Source organism: Colletotrichum siamense (assembly GCF_013390195.1).
Source record: "Colletotrichum siamense strain Cg363 chromosome Unknown KSG_Cg363_contig02, whole genome shotgun sequence".
Taxonomy (NCBI): domain Eukaryota; kingdom Fungi; phylum Ascomycota; class Sordariomycetes; order Glomerellales; family Glomerellaceae; genus Colletotrichum; species Colletotrichum siamense.
In genome coordinates, this window is record NW_023501015.1 from 1,279,874 (window position 1) to 1,298,484 (window position 18,611).

The 18,611-nt window shown below is 59.7% G+C and overlaps 2 protein-coding genes across 2 annotated transcripts; one reads left to right on the top strand and one right to left on the bottom strand.

Moving 5' to 3' along the window:
* Positions 1-10,765: 10,765 nt before the first annotated feature.
* On the top strand, positions 10,766-11,920 carry egt-1-0 (Ergothioneine biosynthesis protein 1; the record flags this gene model as incomplete). The annotated part of the gene is made up of 2 exons (XM_036634189.1): positions 10,766-11,085; positions 11,131-11,920. The coding sequence occupies 2 exons, from the start codon at positions 10,766-10,768 to the stop codon at positions 11,918-11,920; spliced, it is 1,110 nt and encodes a 369-aa protein (XP_036500669.1).
* A 474-nt stretch (positions 11,921-12,394) lies between these two features.
* CGCS363_v002341 (uncharacterized protein) lies at positions 12,395-14,562 on the bottom strand (the record flags this gene model as incomplete). Its single annotated transcript, XM_036634190.1, has 5 exons — positions 12,395-12,400; positions 12,437-12,568; positions 12,634-13,751; positions 13,798-14,148; positions 14,322-14,562. The coding sequence occupies 5 exons, from the start codon at positions 14,560-14,562 to the stop codon at positions 12,395-12,397; spliced, it is 1,848 nt and encodes a 615-aa protein (XP_036500668.1).
* Positions 14,563-18,611: the final 4,049 nt, after the last annotated feature.

Genomic DNA, 18,611 nt, shown 5'->3' on the forward strand with positions numbered 1-18,611 from the left:
CTGGCTGACTTGACACTCGCTGGCAGAGGAGAGAAAAAAGATTCATTACACACGCACTCATCTCGTTCATACATGGCCTCTTCCACCACACACACCCACGAGTGTGCTGCGTACCTTTCCATCCTCATTCAATCTTTTGCACACAGTACCAGGCGAGCACACACACACACGCATACACACACACACACACACAAGTAACAGCGAGAAAGGCAGCTCCTGAGATGCGAGGTGCTCGACTCGCACGCGCACCCTCCCCCCAAGTCAGGTCAAGTGAGATGTCCCAAGTGCGGAAGCTTGGTGAATTGAAACGAACGGTTTAGCTGGGACGCTGGCCAGAGTGGACACCGGGGCCATTCACGCTGAAGCAGGAACGAACGGGGGTGACGGGGGTTGGCAGAGCCACGGCAGGGCCAGGAGGTCACCCTAGGTGGCCCTGAGGTGGGTGGGTACGAGGGTACGAGGGTACTTCGGTACGTGGGGACCTCACCCTGCTTAGGTCACATCTTTCCACGTCCTTTCCTCAGCAAGGGTGCGTGCCCCCTGCCCTGCGCGCCCACCCCTGCCTTCCTCGCCTTCCACGTCCTTTCCTCTTCCTGCCTTCCCTGCCCGTCTGTCGCCCAAACCGTACACTGAGTTTCCACCTGCCGCAAGTTCCCACCACACGTACCTGCCTGCCACTGCCACTGCCTGCGCCTGCGCCTGTCGTACCCAGTGCGCACAGTGCTGGCCGCCCTCGACTTTGACTTGCCCGGGCAGCGAGTGACCTCAGCTCACTCGTGCACACGGAGTGCTCCCTGAGAGGCCTGAGGTAACCTGACGGGAGGTGCTGGATCTGCCCTGTTGGACCAAGGAGACCTCCATGTCAGTGACGATCGTCCTTGTGCTGTTGTTCCATTGCCGGTTGGGCCACCGCTAGTCGTGGGAGGCCATTCAGGGGTTGGGACCGCCCTGCGAGCTGCACCTGGAGCTGACGCTTGCGGGCGGACTGCCCATTCTCTCTACAGTCGTCTTTTGCAATTGCCATTGGCAGCGCCGTCGACGGAAAGGAAGCAAATGCCCCAGTCAGCGACGACGGGAATCATAGGAACAGACGTTATGCACCAAACGCCCTGAGCACGGCACGACAGCGGCCAGCAATGGCTGCGGCGGACCTTGGGCACGAATAGCGGCACCAACGACATGGACGCCTCCCTATGCCAATGCCAATGCCAATGTCAAAGCCCGGTCGACTGTCGGCAGTCGACTGTCCAACTGACTGGCCTACGCAGTACCATGACTACGGACACCCAGCAGACCCAGCAGCAACGCGACAGCAACGACCACCTCCCATCCGTTGACCACCCTCCATCACGGCGCTTCATGTCCATGTCAAATGAGCCGTTGAGAAAACAGACAAACAATACGGACCGATCTGCACGCCCTGCATCATCAATCAGAATAGGGGACCACCTGTCATCACCGCTACGTGCGTACCTGACGATTACCTACAGCTGCCGCCGACACCGCCGCCTGCCGCCGCCGCAGTTACCGCCCGTCGTGCTCATCATCATCTTCATCGTCCCTCTGCTCCCCGTTGCTCTTCAGGGGCCCTCGCCAGGAACCTAGACACCTCCCAGCGCTGTCTGTCCGCTCCCCTGGCTGGGCTGGCTCGCCTAGCAGAGCAACCCCCCCGGCGACTATTTGGCTTTTCTCTCGTTTTGCCTCGTCATCATCAAACAATCGGGTTATTTCTGCCATCATCTCCACCAAAAGAGTGGACCGCTCGTCTCCCAGTCAAATGCTAGAACGAGACACACCAAATTACCTTTCGCATCCCCACAGACAAAACCTACGATAGGGCGGAGCAGGGGTGGTTGCTCGCATCTGTTTCCCATGCCGCCAGGGACTGCCCGCTGCCCGAACTGCTCAGAATCTGAACTGACTTGACAATGGGAGTCTGGCCTTCGTGGAGGCTCGTGAGGGTGCACTGCGCAACCAAGAAGACATGATGAGCGGGAAACCCCAGCACTCAGAGCACACGGCGGCCACTGATGAATCTCTCGCCAACACCCGTTGATCAATGACCAGCCTCTGGCCGTGAAGGTGGCCATCCATCCATCCATCCAGCGCCCGCCGTGCCATGCCATCCCTGGGCCTGGCGATGGCCAAAATGTGGCCGCCGGCACTCGGGTACCTACCCAACCACCACCGCCAGTGCTCGTCAGATAAGGTAGACTTGGCGGTGCTCTGACCCTGTGCCAGACGAATGTTCCAAAGCTTCCATGTAGCCACTCCCCTCCTCGATTGGGCAAGCACCGTTGTCGCCGGCCGGGCATCATTGAGCGTGCGCTGTCATGGAGGGCAGACAGAGTGTGGCCAGAGCCACTCCATCTCGCATTATCCCGAGTCCCAGATCACCCAACGCGCAGCATCCGGATCTCTTCGCAGCATCTCACGCACATCTCTCGCCTCCGCGTCGTACGGCCGTGCCTGACGTCTACCTGCGATGGCCTGGCACCTTACATGAACGGCAACCAGCCCCCGACAATGGGCAGGTGCAGCTCATTACCGCTCATTTCCCACGCGGCACCCTCACAAAGACCATCTTGGAGACTAGCCGCCGCAGAAGCTGTCGCCACCCTAGTGTTTGCGCCAGCTGCTTCTTGGCAGCCGAACCTCGAAGGGAAAGGGAAGAAATGCATCATTATGCCCATGACCGTAATGTTACGGCACGAGGTGCAGAGTGCCATCTAATGAACGCTCGGACGCCATGAAATTGGCTGCGGCCTTCAGAGCACGTATCAAAGTCACGAAACAAAGTTGCGCTGGAGCTGTTTGAATGGTCCCTTGCTCCCCCTTCCCAGCCCATGCCTATTCCGTGCTGTCACTGACGTCTGAAGCCGAGCCTCTCTTTGCTATAGCATGGCCAATCTCGATCCAAGGGCCTTGCGAGAGTGCAACGATGCAAGGTGCAGGGGCACCCGGCTGCTCCGCCGTATGAAAGGGGCAATATCATGGAATCACTCCATTCCTTCTGGAAGAGAGGTCTGTTTGCCAGAGGAAACCTTCTGGCGCGCCGTGACGGTGAACAGGCCCGGCAATCATACACGCCAGCCTGGGGGACAAGCCATTTGGCCTGAACAAGTCGTCATCCTCGTGTGTGTTGGCCGTTTGGCACACTAGGATCTATTAATGGCCCTTGGGACAAGACAGACACAGCCGTTGAACCGTTGTCCCAAGGGCCCTTTGCAACTGGACTGCTCTTCGGACAGTAAGAGGGCACTGTGTGTCCGTGGCGTGGTACATGCAGCAGCAGTACAGAAGCCTCCGTTGACGGCTTCGAGTATTCTGCACGTTAGCGGGGTTCCTAATTCAAATGCTGAATGACGCGCCGGGCTTGCAGCCTCCTCGCCGGGGAAACGTCTTCAAAAAGCCATCCTGCAGGCCGCCCTGCTCGTACTGCGGTACTCGAGCAAACGTCCATGGAGAACAACATGCCATTGGAGTCGGAATCGGCCCCCAGAGGGATACACACGACAGGGACGCACAATAGCCGACCCCTCTCCGCCGAGGATCAGCATCACCAAGTGGACGGCCTTGACGTCTCTGCCTCTGCTGGGCCGGCTCTTGTGCAGGGCAGCTGAGCATCTGAGCCAGGGAGCAGCGGCCAAAAAGGGGTGCCGCCGCCAACATCTGTGACAAGATGCTGCAGGGATGGAAGCACTAGCCCGGCACAAAAGCTGGATGCGTGGGGAGAGGCGATGGTCCATGCATGAAGGCAGGAAATTGGGAGATTGGCACTAGTCCCGCCGGGGAAGGTTTCCAGAAGCCTTCTAGAAGGGATTGACGGCGTAGAAGCCTGGATGGAATTACGGCTGCGTCAAAGGGATGGGCTGCGCCGCCGTCTCGCCGCTTCATCTGCGACGAGGGTGGAACCCCGAGGTCAAACCGCCCCTGCAGGCCCTTTTTTCCCTCTCCACTCCTTCTGGAATGCTTCGAGAAGGTTGGTCGAGCTCAGGGGTCCCCGGGTAATTGGCCGGCCGAGCAAGATTACACGGACTTCTTGCTGCACACGGCAGGGCCTAGCAAGCAGGGCACCTGGCATCGTATCAGCCTTGGACGCGCTTGCTGGCGTCGCGCGGACGGACTGGAGGCCCGTCTCGCTCACACGGTCACGGTACCGTACAGCGCTCAGCTCGCGCCTGGCCATGGTTATGGTTGTCGGGCTCGGGCAGCTCAGACAAAACGTCCGTACGGTCGACATTGTCGTGTGTATGTTTGTCGCCCTGGCCTCCCGTTCGAGTGCGCGCGCATGGCTGCCTTGACTTGAGAACGGGACCGCCGTTGTGAAAGAGAAGGGTTGAAGTTTGAAATGACTGGATGATGGGGGCATGCAATGGGCTTCCGGCATGACCAGCGCGATGCATCACGGGACAAGCAGGGCAAGGGATGACTCCCAACCGTCAACCGTCATCGTAATATCCCGCGGCTCTGCTCCCGAAGCTCAGACTGGCTCGGGCAGGGTCCCATTGCAGATGGGCGGCCCTTTGCCAGAGCTTACCACTCCCACAGAAGCTAGCGGTATCCGCATCGTCAAGACATGGACCTTACGTTCTCGCAGCAGCTCAGACACAGGCGCGCCGCACAGCACGGCATCTACCATGGGCTAAGGCACTCATGCGGCATCGTTTATTACACCCGCAATGCAAGGTACGTGGAGTGGTCAAGGTGATGGGGGTCTGTAGACTAGCGAGCGTCGACGGAGATTGCCGCAGGCGACATTGAACAACGATTGTCTGTGCGGGTCGTACTACTGCAGTTACAGAGATCCTAATCAGTCGAAGCTCACGAGCAATCTGGTGACACTGACCGCCAACCTCGAAGAGGAAGAGCGAGAGACGTGGGGAATGGGAGAAGCGAGGAAAGAGAGCCCCCTAACCCCAGCACGGACGAGTCGAGAACAGGCTTCGACGGTCAGGCGCAGATGATGCAGAGAAGCGGTCAGCAGAGCCAAAAAGCGGTTGGAGGCTCTGCTCGATGCTGAGTGTATTGCAAAGTATGGGGCATGTGGTAAGGCGGACGAGGTTAACGACTCTGCGGCCAGCATCGTCCCAAACAGCAGACCCGAGCTAAATTGAGCGTGTACGAGTCGTACAACCATCCTCGAGGCAAGCTGTTTCAGGCGGCTGGCTTACATACTGCAACCAACTCAACAGCTAAAGAGACAAGTATGTACGTACGTACTGCACGTCGAGAAGGGGACGGGAATGGGGAAGGGGATGCGGCTGCCGGATCTCCGCAACAAAGTGAAGATGCCAGGTTCAGTCGCATGAGCTGCTTGCTGCCGTCTGCGAATAGCCTGGATATCTGCATCATCGGCCGACAAACAGCGCCGCGGCGCAACACGGCGCTAGCGGGAGGGAATATCTGTTCCTGGCAGGTCATAGTCGAATGTCAACTCGGCGCGGCGGCTACAGAATGATTGACGGGCGCCGACGTCGTTTCCTATGCATCGACCCTTGGGCCTCTGGGGGGAAGGCTTCCATGATTGTTCCATGCAAGCTTCTATTCATCCTTCCATTGTCGCTTACTGCCTTCCATTGTGCGACCAGGTTCAGCGCTCCGACCCCTGACGTTGGTGTTCCGTGTGCCTTGGCCCCCAGACTTGCTTCATGGGCCGTGCCCCTCGATGCCGCACCTTTCACAGTGCGCCTCTCACTGAAGACTTGGGAGGTACCTTGCAGACGGTCGTCCACGGGCACGATTGGCATCATGTTCCATCACGTCTGTGCCTGCTGGGTGCCATCGTCACGACGCTACAACACGACAGCATCACCGTCAGAGTATTCGACAAGTACAGCAGGAGAACCGGCGTCCCTGCGGCCTCCTACCTGACCCTGCCTCAGGCTCACAGGCCACCCCTAAACATCGACCATCATGCATCCTTGTTTGTCGTCAACCTAGGAAGACCAGGTCACATCAACAGCCTCGGTGAGGGCCGCGAAACCGAAAATCTTGTCTATTTTTGTCGGGTACTGTCCTTTTCTTCTCCTTCTCTCGCGGCGGGCGATACACCGCTCTCTTCAGGCGTCCGCGCTGTGGCAGACGCCACAAGATGCTAGATGCCAGATGCCCTCGAGCCCCAGGATGGCCGTCCGTCGAGGCCTTCAGCTAGCGTTCCAAGTTTATCAAGACAACGACGATGCCGTCGACATCTGCGTCAGCCCTGCTGCCACCGTGCAGCCTCAGCCTCCCGTCGACTCCGTGCCGAAGCAACGACATCTCCTAGCCAGTGTCTCTCTTCCGCCGCACTAACGACCGCTGAGCCGGACACGCACGCGCACACACACACTCGACGAACGCCCGGCCTGATCGCACCTCGAAACCAATCACCGTACCATTGTCAATGCTGTAGCGCCCTCCGCCTCCCGTCCAATGCACCCCAGGGACAAAGACGGCACACCCAAGCCTCACCTGGATCCAAGATAATATCAGAGACCGCCATCAAGACCCTCCAGCGTGGCGGGTGCACATGTCAGCCAACTGGGTGCTTCCCGCGACCCGGACTAGTCAGGATCAAGGGCGAGACGAGAGGAAAAAATCAAAAGTCGGAATGGAGTCGTCAATAGCGCGCCCCAGTCTCCCGATCGTGGCCACAGCCCATGGTTTGTTTAATAATGCCCGCGACGGCCGTTCCGTTCGTCATTCAGCAGCTCAGAACTTTTGTCCTGCACACCTCTTGTCGAGTTCCTTACATTGTCCTTTCTCGATCTGGACATGAAACGCCCGTGCCGAAACCTCGTCTCTGTCAGTCGCGGCCAAACGACGTCTCCAGCTTGACTAGCACGGGATAGAGCAGCGCTAGCCTCGCCTTGCCTTGCTTTGCTTGCCCTACTACTCGCCTCGCTGGCAACTGGACGACGACGGCTAGACACGACAACGACCACTCGTTCAGGAGTGTCCCGTCAGGCCAGACGCCGGCAGTTGGAGGGATGGGCATGTTAAATCTCGTTAGACCCACCCACACGAGGAAACCACGTCTGCTAGCTAAACTTAGCTGAGTGGGATGAACTGACTCCGAGATGACCGTCGGCCGGCGGTGCGACGCTACGCCGTCTTTACGGATACACTACCTCTGAATACTACCCCGAGAGCTGTCAAATTGCTCTTGCCAAGCTCGGGGCGCTGCTCAACGAGCATTCTGGTGACTGTCGCGTCGCAAGGGACGCAGATTCCACGATGGTGGCCCCGTTGGCTGTTTCGTCCTTTTGGTTGCATGGCACGCACGCGCACACCTTTTCCACGATGCATAGACTCTCTGCTTGTCCAGGCTGACCTTGTCTCGCGCCTTCAGACGGCAAGGGCCAGCAACCCATCAGACAGCCAGCGCCCAAAAAACATCGAACCGGATTCACGGGGGAGACTCCTGATGGGTCTCCCTGCGGCGAGAACCGGCATTTCCGCTGTTCCACATGATCCCGGCAGCTTGCCAGGCCGCCGGGGAGCGAACGGGTCGAAGCAATGCAGCCGTGAAAACAACAGCCACGGGCTGCATCTACACGAAGCCGCCGCGGTAGAAGACAAAACAACCGTCTTCGGGCTGCATCACGCGCGCTCCGCAAACGCGATCGCGACGTGCCAATTGGCGGGCACGGGAGGACGATCGACGAGGCCCCAGGGAGCACGTCCAACAAAGTGCCCTCCCGCTCGGGAGCCTCAAAAGTCATGTGCCCACACGGACTCTCGCTACTGACTTTCTGGCGCGGCTTCTGGAAGGCATCGACAACACCATCATGGTCCTTTTGGCTAGACACCCGACCGAACTGTAGGCCATCGACCTCTCCACCTTGGGCACCATTGGGCTTCCCACCGGTGATCATCTCAACGTTCGTCTCTTCATGCTGGCGAGGATGTGCAAAAGGAGGCGAATCTCTCGCTCAAGCAACGCTGCCTCTTTGCCTCCTGAAACCGCCATTGAAAATTCAATCCGGCCGAGTACCAAGAAACTGACTCAAGAAACCTCAAACTTCCACAGGCTGAGCGTCCGGCTCCACACCCTCATCGGGGCCGACGGCCGCCACTCCCTGCCGCCGCTGTCCCAAGGTGCAGATTTTCAAGACAATCAGAGTGCAGGTCGCGGGACTGGCATCATCGGAGGATCGAGCTGAACAGGACCGGCAGGCAAATGAAGAAGATGGCGCTGCGTGTTCCCCATCGCCAGTCATATTTCGAGGACGCCAGAAGCTCAGAGATTGCAGGCTCTGACGTGGTCGAGTCCTGTACCCCTCGATGTCTGCGGACTGAGATGGATGGGCCATAAGCTTTTCTCGGACCCGTGAGCCTGTGAGGGACTGGTCGGAACTGACCCTTTTGAAGCGTTACATAGGGTCTTCGGCAGGCAGATCCATGACGGGCCATGACGAGGGCTCAGCGAGCGCAGCAGCCTGATCTGGACTGACTCCGCGGTTCGACCGCGCAGCAGGGAGCGTAAACCTTGCGGAAGCAATGCCAACCCCGGCTGCAGGTCTGGGTCACGCCCGTCCCATTGGATTCCTCGACATCCGACAAGACGGTTCACCCGTAATTACCGAGCATTATGGTGACGGTCAGACGATCTAATCCGGGGAAGCGAATAATATCCGAAACCTGCAAAGATGCTCTCGACGACTCACTCTCTCGGTTGTCTTTTACCGCAGCGCAAGTGGGTAGGGTCTCAGCCAGTCTTGATACCATTTCGTTCGTACGTGTTGGGGCCCCGTGCGTTGGAATGATCGCCCGCGAGTCCCATGCTGGCTGTGCTTCATTCATGCCTGGAGTCAGGTTCCAGACGTTGGCTTGACATTGCCGAGCGGCCGTGGGTGCCTCGCTGTCAATTCTCCGGTCCCGCTGCGACGGACCAGCAACCTTCGGGGAGCATCCCTACCTGGCCCGGAGGCGATCACGGTCGTCTAACGCGCCCAGTTGGACGGGCTCAGCTGCGCTGCGCATCCGACTTCCCAACACTGCTGCTACCAACCGGTCGCGGCCTGCAGGTCTCGCAGCCGGACGTGGGGGGGGCAGGCGTTGCTTTTCCTGTGCAAAATCACCAATGAGCGACAATCAGTGACCGCGGTTTTGATTAAGTGCAGCCGGCCCTGGAATTCGGGCTGGCGTCCGTCAGCTCTTGGCCGCGAAGGGAGCCTGTTGATTACACATCGGGGCAAGACATTCGGGGATGTCGGAAGTCGACCGGTGAGAAGAGCGCAAAGGTGCATCGGGGACTGATTCACAACGTGCCAGGGTCGCATTCCGATGCGGTTGATCCACGACAGCAAAGACCGTCAGGAGGCCCCGTGCTGAGCAGCCATCTTTTGCCTACGCGGTCCGCTCCGTGATTCCGCCCGGGGCCGTGGCCAGGACACGGACCAGTGTCGCCGCCGAGCAGCCATCGCAGCATCCGAGCTTCGCGAGCGGAGGACGGCGAGCTTTTTGGTGTCCCTGTTGCACGATGCACCGGCGGACCCGAGCCTGCGTCACGGTGTGGGTGTCAAGCTGCAGATGCAGCTGCAAGGCGGCCTGGCGCCTTTTTGCCCTACCGATGACGGTCTTACATGACGGAGGGGTCCGACAAGGTGGATGAGGCGCTGAGACATGCTGTCCAAAAAGTGCCATACAGGAGCCGCCAGAATGGACGACATGACACCGTCGACTGCCAATCACTCTTCGTGAGGAAACGGCTCCCACGCCATGTGCTGTTGTTGTCTCAATACCGGTGAAGGATTGAGGATGGTCACCCTGCGACGACGGGCGAGAGATTGGCTCGCCGAGTAAATGCTTGGTGCCCTGGACAGGGATGCGATTCGACGAGGCTCACCGAGCGCGGGGTCGCGTCCGCCCCCCTGGTGAAGAAGAATTTGGGGGATTGCGACAGTCGTATCCGAGAGGTCTATCGTGCATTGTTGTCTCTGAAAGAGAGGCATGTTGCAAGGCTGACATCGCTTGACTCGGGAAACGGACTAATGGTTCTTATAGCACCACGGCTGGGTATAATGCTTTGGGCGTGACATCATGGCCGATCGCGATTCCACACATGCGTGTCTAGGGGTTCCGGCGGAGGACAGGGCCGCCTCCGAAAGATGCATCGTGTTCCCGTCTGTTCCCCCTATTCCCGCCGCGCGGGACGGCCCTAAAGAGGGAGTCTCCGCGGCCACCAGCGACCTGAACCAACGTAAGCGAAGCCGGAACCGCAGCGAGACAAGGAACGGGTCGACATTTGTCTTCTCATTCGCACACGCCGCGTTTCCTCTCCTCAGCGGGGTATTTGGAGGATCCTGCATCAGCAGGGCGTCATGGGAGTTGGCATTCCACGCACGCGCCGCCATTAGGGGTCCCCAACCAGGCGCACCATATACATGCGCATGCATCATGTCGGGGCTGATGTCCAGATATGTCTGGCCGGTGAAGGTCTCTCCAGCATTCGTTTGGCAGGGTCGCCAAGGCCCTCCAGTGTGGGGGGGTTTCTGCTGGTTGAGCGAGGGCTGTCAACATCAGAGGCTGGGGAGTGAATCAAGCACAAGAGATTGGATCAAATGCATGCGAGGCAGGATCAGCCCAAGGGGTGAGGTGAGGTGAAGTGAATGCCCATCCACCGGGCTGCTCCACGAGTATATATAGACGGACGTCGACAACAAGAGTCTGCAGCTATCCGCAAACAACCACCTCATCCATCACACATCCACCTTCACTGTCACCATTTTGGCAATAGCCTCATCCGTCACCAGACCACCACCACTCTCAACCAGTCACAATGGGACCTCACGTCAAGACGGCCCCGATTCCTGAGCACGGCACCGTGCTGGACATTGGCGGCGGCAGCATGTCCTCCAACGTCTTGGACGACCTGCGCGCCGTCTTCCGCATGGCGGCCCGCAAGGGCGAGGCCACGCAGTACCCTACCATGCCCGACGAGCTCCTGTACACCGACGAGGGCCTCGCGATCTGGGCCAAGATCATCTTTACAAAGGAGAACTACCAGGCCCGCGACGAGATCCAGCTCTTCAAGGAGAACAGCGCCGAGATTGCCGTCGATATCCCCGAGGGCGCCGTCATGGTTGACCTCGGTGCTGGGTGAGTAGCCCCCTTTGTAAAGACGACCACGACTGACCTTTCTAGCGACATGCGCAAAGTCAACTACCTCCTCGACCAGCTCAAGGCCATGGGCCGCCCGGCCACGTACCTCGCCCTCGACATCTCGGAGCGGTCGCTGCGGTCCAACCTCGACCTCCTCTCGCCCGCCCACGCCGGCGGCAGCGTCCGGATGGCGGGCCTCTGGGGCGACTTCGCGGCCGGCCTGGACTACAGCGACGCCCTGCCCGCCGACGTCCCGCGCGTCTTCCTGTCGCTCGGCTCCGTCCTCTTCAACGACCCCTGGGCCAAGGCCATCGCCTCCCTCCGCGAGTGGTCCGCCATCATGCGCCCCGACGACCTCATCCTCGCCGGCATGGACGGCCACGATGTCACCTCCCCCAAGGTCTGGGACGCCTACCACGCCCACCCGGACCTCTTTGAGACGTTCTTCCACAAGGGCCTCGAGCGGGCCAACGCCCTCCTCGGCGAGGCCGTCTTCAAGCCGCAGGACTGGGAGATTTGCGGCGAGATCGAGGAGGACGAGGGGCGCCACCGCTTCTTCCTCAAGGCGAACCGCGACGTCGCCGTCTCGGCGGCCGCCACGGGGGGCGACGCGGGTTTGGTCCTACAGCAGGGCACCGAGCTCGACTGGTTCGACGCGCATAAGCGCCCGCAGTGGATGGTCAGGGAGATGTGCGCGGCGGCGGGGCTGGAGATTGTCAAGTCGTGGGCGATTGAGGGCTCCGAGATGCGCCAGTACCTCATCCGCCTGGACACGGGCGCCGAGCAGTCGTCTGACAGTGATGATAGCGCCATCAGCGTCAGTGGTGTTTAGTGCTGCGAGGCAGGGCAACAAGGCAACGTGGACGGGGCAGATTAACGGTTTCTGGGTCTATTCTCTTCTGTCTCAATGTGGCTTAGACGGTGGCCAGCAAAGGGGGCACGCTGGTACGCACCTTTAGTATACCCAACGGAAATCTCCCGCTGAAAACAGACAGCGGCGGCAATAGCAATACAACGTAATATATGTTAATGAACTCATGGTCCATCCAATACGAGACAGAATGGTGAACGCCTCTCATGGTCCAACCCAGTAAGCGACAGAATGGTATCTCTCATGGTCCACCTGTATGGGTGATGGTAAATGCTTCTCATGGTCCTTCCGTCAGACAGAATGGTGCATGCCTCTCTCGTGATCCATACGAGACACAACGGCGTATGCCTCTTTCATAGCACACCCAGGGAAACGAACGCCTCGAATCTAAATGCACATCCATGTGGTGACTGCGCCTCGGCTGCAAATCTATATTCATGACTAGACCAAGCACAGCGTCCCCGAGGTCTTGCTTACATGGTCTACGACGTCTTCCCACCAGCCGTGGCGATCCACGATGCGGTCCGGGATGGGCAGCGGCGCGTCGTGGACGTTGGACGCCATCCACTCGCGGGTCTTTTTCAAAGCTTCATACGCGGGCGGGACGCTCTACGAAAGGGGGTCAGCCTGGCCGGGCATTGGGTCACGGGATGGATGGATGGCACGGCACTTACCGAGCGGCACTTTGTCTCGGTCACCGATTCGAACCAGTCGAGGGCACACTTGCTGTGCTCCTCTTCTACTGCTACGACGCCCAGCAGGAACACGGGGAAGAAGGGCGCTTGCGCGGTAAACATGTAGCCCGACGTGGGCATGACACGGATGGTCGCCGCCAGGTTGGCGGCTTGACATAGCACGTCCGGGTGGTTGCGGGGCAGCCTCAGGAGGCGGCACTGCAGGTAGATGATGGCGGCGAAGCGCCACGCCTCCGCGGTCGAGGCCGTCATGCCCTCCTTGGAGTTGATGGCGCCGTGGGCGTCGAGGTGGCCGGAGCGCAGCAGGCCGGCGATGGTGTCGACGTCCACCTTGACCTTGGTCACGCCCGTCGCCCGCTCAAACTCGTACCACTGGGAGAGGCCCAGGAGGTCGTGGAGCATCCGCAGAGCCATGGGCCCGGCGAAGAAGGAGCTGTCGACGGGGTCCAGGTGGGTGAGGGCGGCCATGTGGGTGATCTGGGCGAACTGGTAGAGGAGCGACGGGGACATGCCGCATCCGCCGTGTATCCGGCTCGTGTTCAGCTCAGAGCCCTGGAGCAGCCAGACGAACTGCTTGTCTTTGGTGTTCTCGAGCATGAGCGGCATCATCGGGAGCGCGAAGATGGCGGCCCTGCTGGCGAGGATGGCGTTGCCCACGCGGGCGTCCGACGGCTGGATGTTGACGGGATCCCGGTAGCGGTGGCCCGGGTCCGACGTGTCCAGCAGCTGGCAGGAGAGGCGGGCGCCGTCAAGCCAGCGGGGGACACGCTTCTGGAGGCGCCAGTGCTCGTTGCAGACGACATCATTCATGTTCAACAGGGCAATGGCGGCGAGGACGGCCTCCATGTCACCGTCGCTCAGGCTGTCGTTGCGAGCGGCACCGAGCTGCAGGCTCAGCAGTATCACCGCCGTCTTGTAGTGATACTCGGCCATGTCTTTGTACTTTTGCAGCGGCCGGTAGTCAAAGACGTAGGTGCCGGCGAGTGCAAGCAGCGCATGCTTGACGCAGTTGTCCTTGTAAGCCATCTGCGCAATGTCCACCAGCCAAGTGTTGGTCCTCCGGAGCACTGTCCGGCCAGAGCACCAGGCGACAATGTCTGCGGAATCAGCGGTGCCCACATATGCGCATGGTGCTGAACTCACAAAAGCCAAAGAATCTCTGGTCGGTCGGATGAAGCTCCTCGAACCATTGATCTGGGTACTGGTGGGCCCTCAACCACACGGTCAATTTGTTATGGGGGCTCTTCTGGCGGTTGTCGTCGCCCTCGTGGCCCGCGGCAAACCGGGGCGCGCCGAGTTTGATGTAGCCATTGACGATGCCCTTTTCGAGTCTCACATAGTTGAGCCCTTCAAGCTGCCTCGTCTCTACGTGGTCCTCAAACGGACTAGAAAAGTTCAGCTCCAGGGGGCATTCTCGCGGAAGCTGAGGCGTGACGATGAGCTCATAATGTGACGATGGCGGTTTCGGGCCGTGCAGAGGCCCCTCAGCGAGTCCTGTTTCTTGTCAGTCTATTGTTCAACTCAATTGTTTGTTTCCCCTTTTCCCTTTTGCTTCCCTGCTGTGCCTCTCGCGGGACAGGGAGCATCGCAGGGGTCAGACGGTAGCTTACGGGACAAGGACTGCGCCGACGGGTGGCTCCTTTCAAATCGTGAATTATTACACAAACGACGTCTCCGAGCGGGCGGGTTCGATGGTTCGTGCTGGGCGACTTCTGCGGGGGGCGATTGAAGGTTGCTGTGAGTATGACTCGTCTGGTAGCTCGTCTCCGCACTAGCCAGCAGCGTCGCAGAGTTGGGAGGCGACGTGGACGGGTCAGACGACGGGGGAGAGGCCAAGCTAGAACACGGCGGATCGACCTCGCGGGCTCTCTTGCGAGGCCTGTTCGTGATGGCAAAACTGCTGGCCATGTCCTAATAGACGGGCCAAAAGCTAGACTAGGTCGGATGAAGCACCAGCTCCAGCACCGGGACGGGTCCCGGAATCGGGAGACTGGATGTCCAGGAGGACGAGTGTCTCCAGAAAAGAGGAGGACAACGCCCGGGTCGGGGGTGCTGGGATCGCGGCGTGTTTGAATCGTGAGTGGAGAGCTCGCACTCGGCGTGTGGGGAGGCCAGGGAGGACTGATGGGGGAACGCAGGAGGAGGAGACACTTGAGGCGGAGCCCGCAACGACAGAGCGCTTAGCGTCGTGCAGGTGCGGCCCAGTGAGGAAAGATGAGATGGGGCCGAAGAGAGAACAGCAGGCGTGCCGTGTTCCCCCCGGCGGTGGTCTCGCTAACACGAGCCAGGGCGTTCGGTAGGGCCAGCAAACAAATGCCAGGACCAGGCCAGGACGACAACGGCCGGCTCCGGCAACGGCACCCGCGGCTGATTGTCGAGGTATCCGTACGCGGCTCTGTGCTCTCATTCAACGCGTTGCAAATTATCCTCTCCAGTGTGCTGGCGACGAGCGTCGGCCGCTGGCAGGTCAGACGGTCACCCCAATTAGCGTTGCAAAGGGTGCGGACGGCGTAGAGATGACAGCTCCCCGAGCGTGACAGTGACAGCGGTTGTGGATAAGCGCAGAGGACCTCAAGGCAAGGCAACGGGGCACTGAGGGCACCGAACAGGCCGGGACCGAAACGCCGGGGCCCTAATTTAGCGGTGGTCCACTCTGGCCGAGCCCGCCCTCCCTGTAGAGGCAATAAGAGCAAGAGCAGGTACGACGGCACGAGGCGTGGACTGGACGTCAGGCAAAGAGCCTTGGACGTTGGGTACGAATAGAATGGTATCCGTCCGTAAGGCCAGACGTAGGCTCAGGGCAAGGCACGGACGGAGGACTCGCTACTGTCCGCCGTTGAGGCTGGTCTCTGATTAAGATTTTACCTCGCAGATGAGGATGGAGACGAGAATGGAGCTGACGGCCGCGGGAAGCGCGACACCCTGGATATCTCTCTCTCTGTGGTCTCGTCTCGTCTTGGCAGGTGTTGCCAGGGCGTGCGCGAGTCGGGGAAACCTCCGTGCAGCGTGTGATGTAAGGAATGCTGTCTATGTGAGGATGCGAGGAGTCGTCGAGCATGTATGTCTCGTGTGCGAGATGCAGATTGAGGGGATTTGGTGCTGACAAGCCTTGGGCAGGAGACAAGCAAGAGACAGGAGGCAAGACAAGGGCAGACGCAACCTGTCAAATGACCTGATGTCGTTCGGTGATGTCTTGCTTGATCTGGCTGGCGGCCGCAGAATAGAGTTCAAGCCAATGGGACCTTCCCGCTCATCGGACGGCACTGGTTCTGTCTGAGTTGTGATGGGACGGCGGTGGTGGTCTTGCCCGCACGGGACAGCGAGGTAGCGCCCAGTAGCGCGCGGAGAGAGAGAGACCTAGGCACGGATGCCGAAATGTAGTGTACCAAGTTGTAGTGGTGTAGTAGACGCACACCCAGCGAGGCGAGAAGAGCAGAGAGACACTGGACTGGCAGACGACGAACGTAGGGAATAGGATAGGGCGCCCTGTCTCGTCCTGCCGTGCGTTGGGTGCCTTAGCGCGGCTGCAACTGTGACGCGATCTTTTAGCTACATGACCGGTGAGGAGAAATGAAGACTAAGGAAGAGGGATCCCCTCCCCTCCGTAGGGCATGATGATGGGCAAAGGAATGAAGGAAGGGCGGGGTGGTCCAGTGGGATGGCCAGACCACCCACAGACTGGTGTCCTTACCTCGCTTGTTGAGAAAAGAGAGAGTGAGACCGCTGGATATGCAAGGAGGCAGCTCCAGTCACGCACTGTCTTGGATGCTGCTGACACGGCACGATCGAGGGCGAGGGTGCGGTGCAGACGTAATGAGGTGGAGGCGAACGCAGGTCTAGCTGCAGCGCCGATGGTCCTCTGCCGGCGGGTGCCTCGATACCTGACACTGTGGCCGACCCAAGATTGACGCCCGAGAGACCGATGGAGAGATGCGGAAGGAAGCAAGCGAGAGGTGTGTGAAGTTGCTGTTCCTGGGAGAAAACGGACGTCGAGTAACCCGAGGTCAGGGCAGTGGATGAATACGGCCTTGGTAGAAGCGATGAACAACGGTGGAAGAAAGGGCCGTGGGTACTGATCCGCAGCGCAGCGGCTACGGTACCGCTACCGCTACCGCTCTACCGCCGGTGGGGGGAGGCAACACGCGGCGACGGGACCCCAGGCAAGGTAGGGTAGGTTCCTCCTCCTCCACCCGACCCTGGAGCGAGACGGGAGAAGGAAAGAGAAAGGAGGGACCCGACGGAGGAGACTGCGACTTCGGGTGAAAGTGGTCCTGTCCTATCGCACGTAGGTATTCGTACTCTGCGGTCGTTCACTGGCCCAGTGGCGAGATGCGACACGTTGCGTGCGTGCTTCGCGGACGAGGACGGGGACGGGGACGGCTTGATGCTGGCTTGATGCTGGCTGCGGATGTCACGCCAGGCCGAACTCAAAGTCGACGGGACGGGGTGTGAGCTTAATTCGACATCTCCTGCCCTGTCGGTTATTTGTGGCCCAAGTTGTCGCCGGACGTGCAATGCCGGACAAAGCAGCGACGAGACAAGCGACAGAGACAGAAACCGAAAAACCAAAGGTTAGTTATCAGGGCAGCTGGCCAGAGCTCGGAGAGCAGAGGGCAGACGTGAAGAAGGAGGAGGAACGTAGGGTACCTTGGGCAGCGGGGAGGGGGCGAGGAGGAGAGGGCAGCAAGCCGAGCGGGCAGAAAAAAAAAGGAGGGAACAGCAGGAGAAAGAGGAATGTTGGACGAGACACAAGTGAAAAGTCGTGCATATCTAAGCTGCCCTGCCTGAGGAGGAGGTGTGTGTAGTCGATCACTCGCGCACTCGCTGCAGTCTCAACTGTCCCTTGAACAGCTCTACAGCTTGCCATTCCCGATTCAGAGCCGCCCGCAGCTTTCTCAGACACTGGTAATCGAACCAACTCGTCTGCTGCGCTGTTGCTGCTGCTGCACCTGGCCCAAAGAGCTCGAGTTGGCGGCGAGGGCTCGAGGGCGAGGCTCAGATGCCTGCCGCCTGCACCCTGCCTATCCGCCAACCCCGGTCTATGTCCGAATAGAACAGAACCTGGTCCTGGCTCACCATGAGGTGCGGTGCTGACCCCGGCCGACCTGACCCTTGAATGTCACCCAGCTGCCCTGTTGCCCTGCTCTGGTTGGCCCGCTGGCCCATGCTCTTCCTCCTCCCTCCTTCCTCCTCTCCTCCACGCATTGCCTTCTTTTCTACATCTAACGAGTCAACATTTCTTTTTCCTCGCGGGCTGGCGCAGGGATATTTATCAACCACCAACATCCGGGGCCGGCGGAAGTGGGAGAAGAGCGGCAGCAGCGAGAGGAGTGAGGAGCAAACAGCCCAACCCAGCCTGCCATTTTGATTGCCTCCACTGATACCAGGATACCGGTGTGCCGGGGTGGCCATGCGTCTCGCCCAAAGTTCCAGCTTTCTGCCACCAACACACCTCGTCAATCCATCCAGAAGCAATTCGGTGAGCCAGCCGTTGGTGAGCCTTGGCCTTGTCTCGCATCGAGCTTCCAAGAAGGTGTCGACGCGCATCATCACCACCGTACCCCTCAGCTTTCTTCATCCCCAATCTCGCATATCTCAAAGAAGAAAGCCTCAACTGGCCGTTCATGTGAAGGAGGAGGTGGACAGGATGGGCCATGGACGGGCACCCTTGTCTCGCATGTCATCGACGTCCAGTCCAACACCACCAACACCAACAGCGACAGCAACCATCTGCTACGCAATACACGACGGATAGGGACCATTGGAACCAAGTCTACCAACAACAACGCCTGCCGATAGCACCAACGAACCTGGCACCAACACCAACACACCTCCAACAACAACCCCCGCCCGCCACAATGTCTTACCCTGTCTAGCCTGCCGCCTCCTTCTCCTCCTCGTCCAGACCCATGCATTCGCTCCATGCTTCATTCCACAACGCCCACGCCCGGATACCG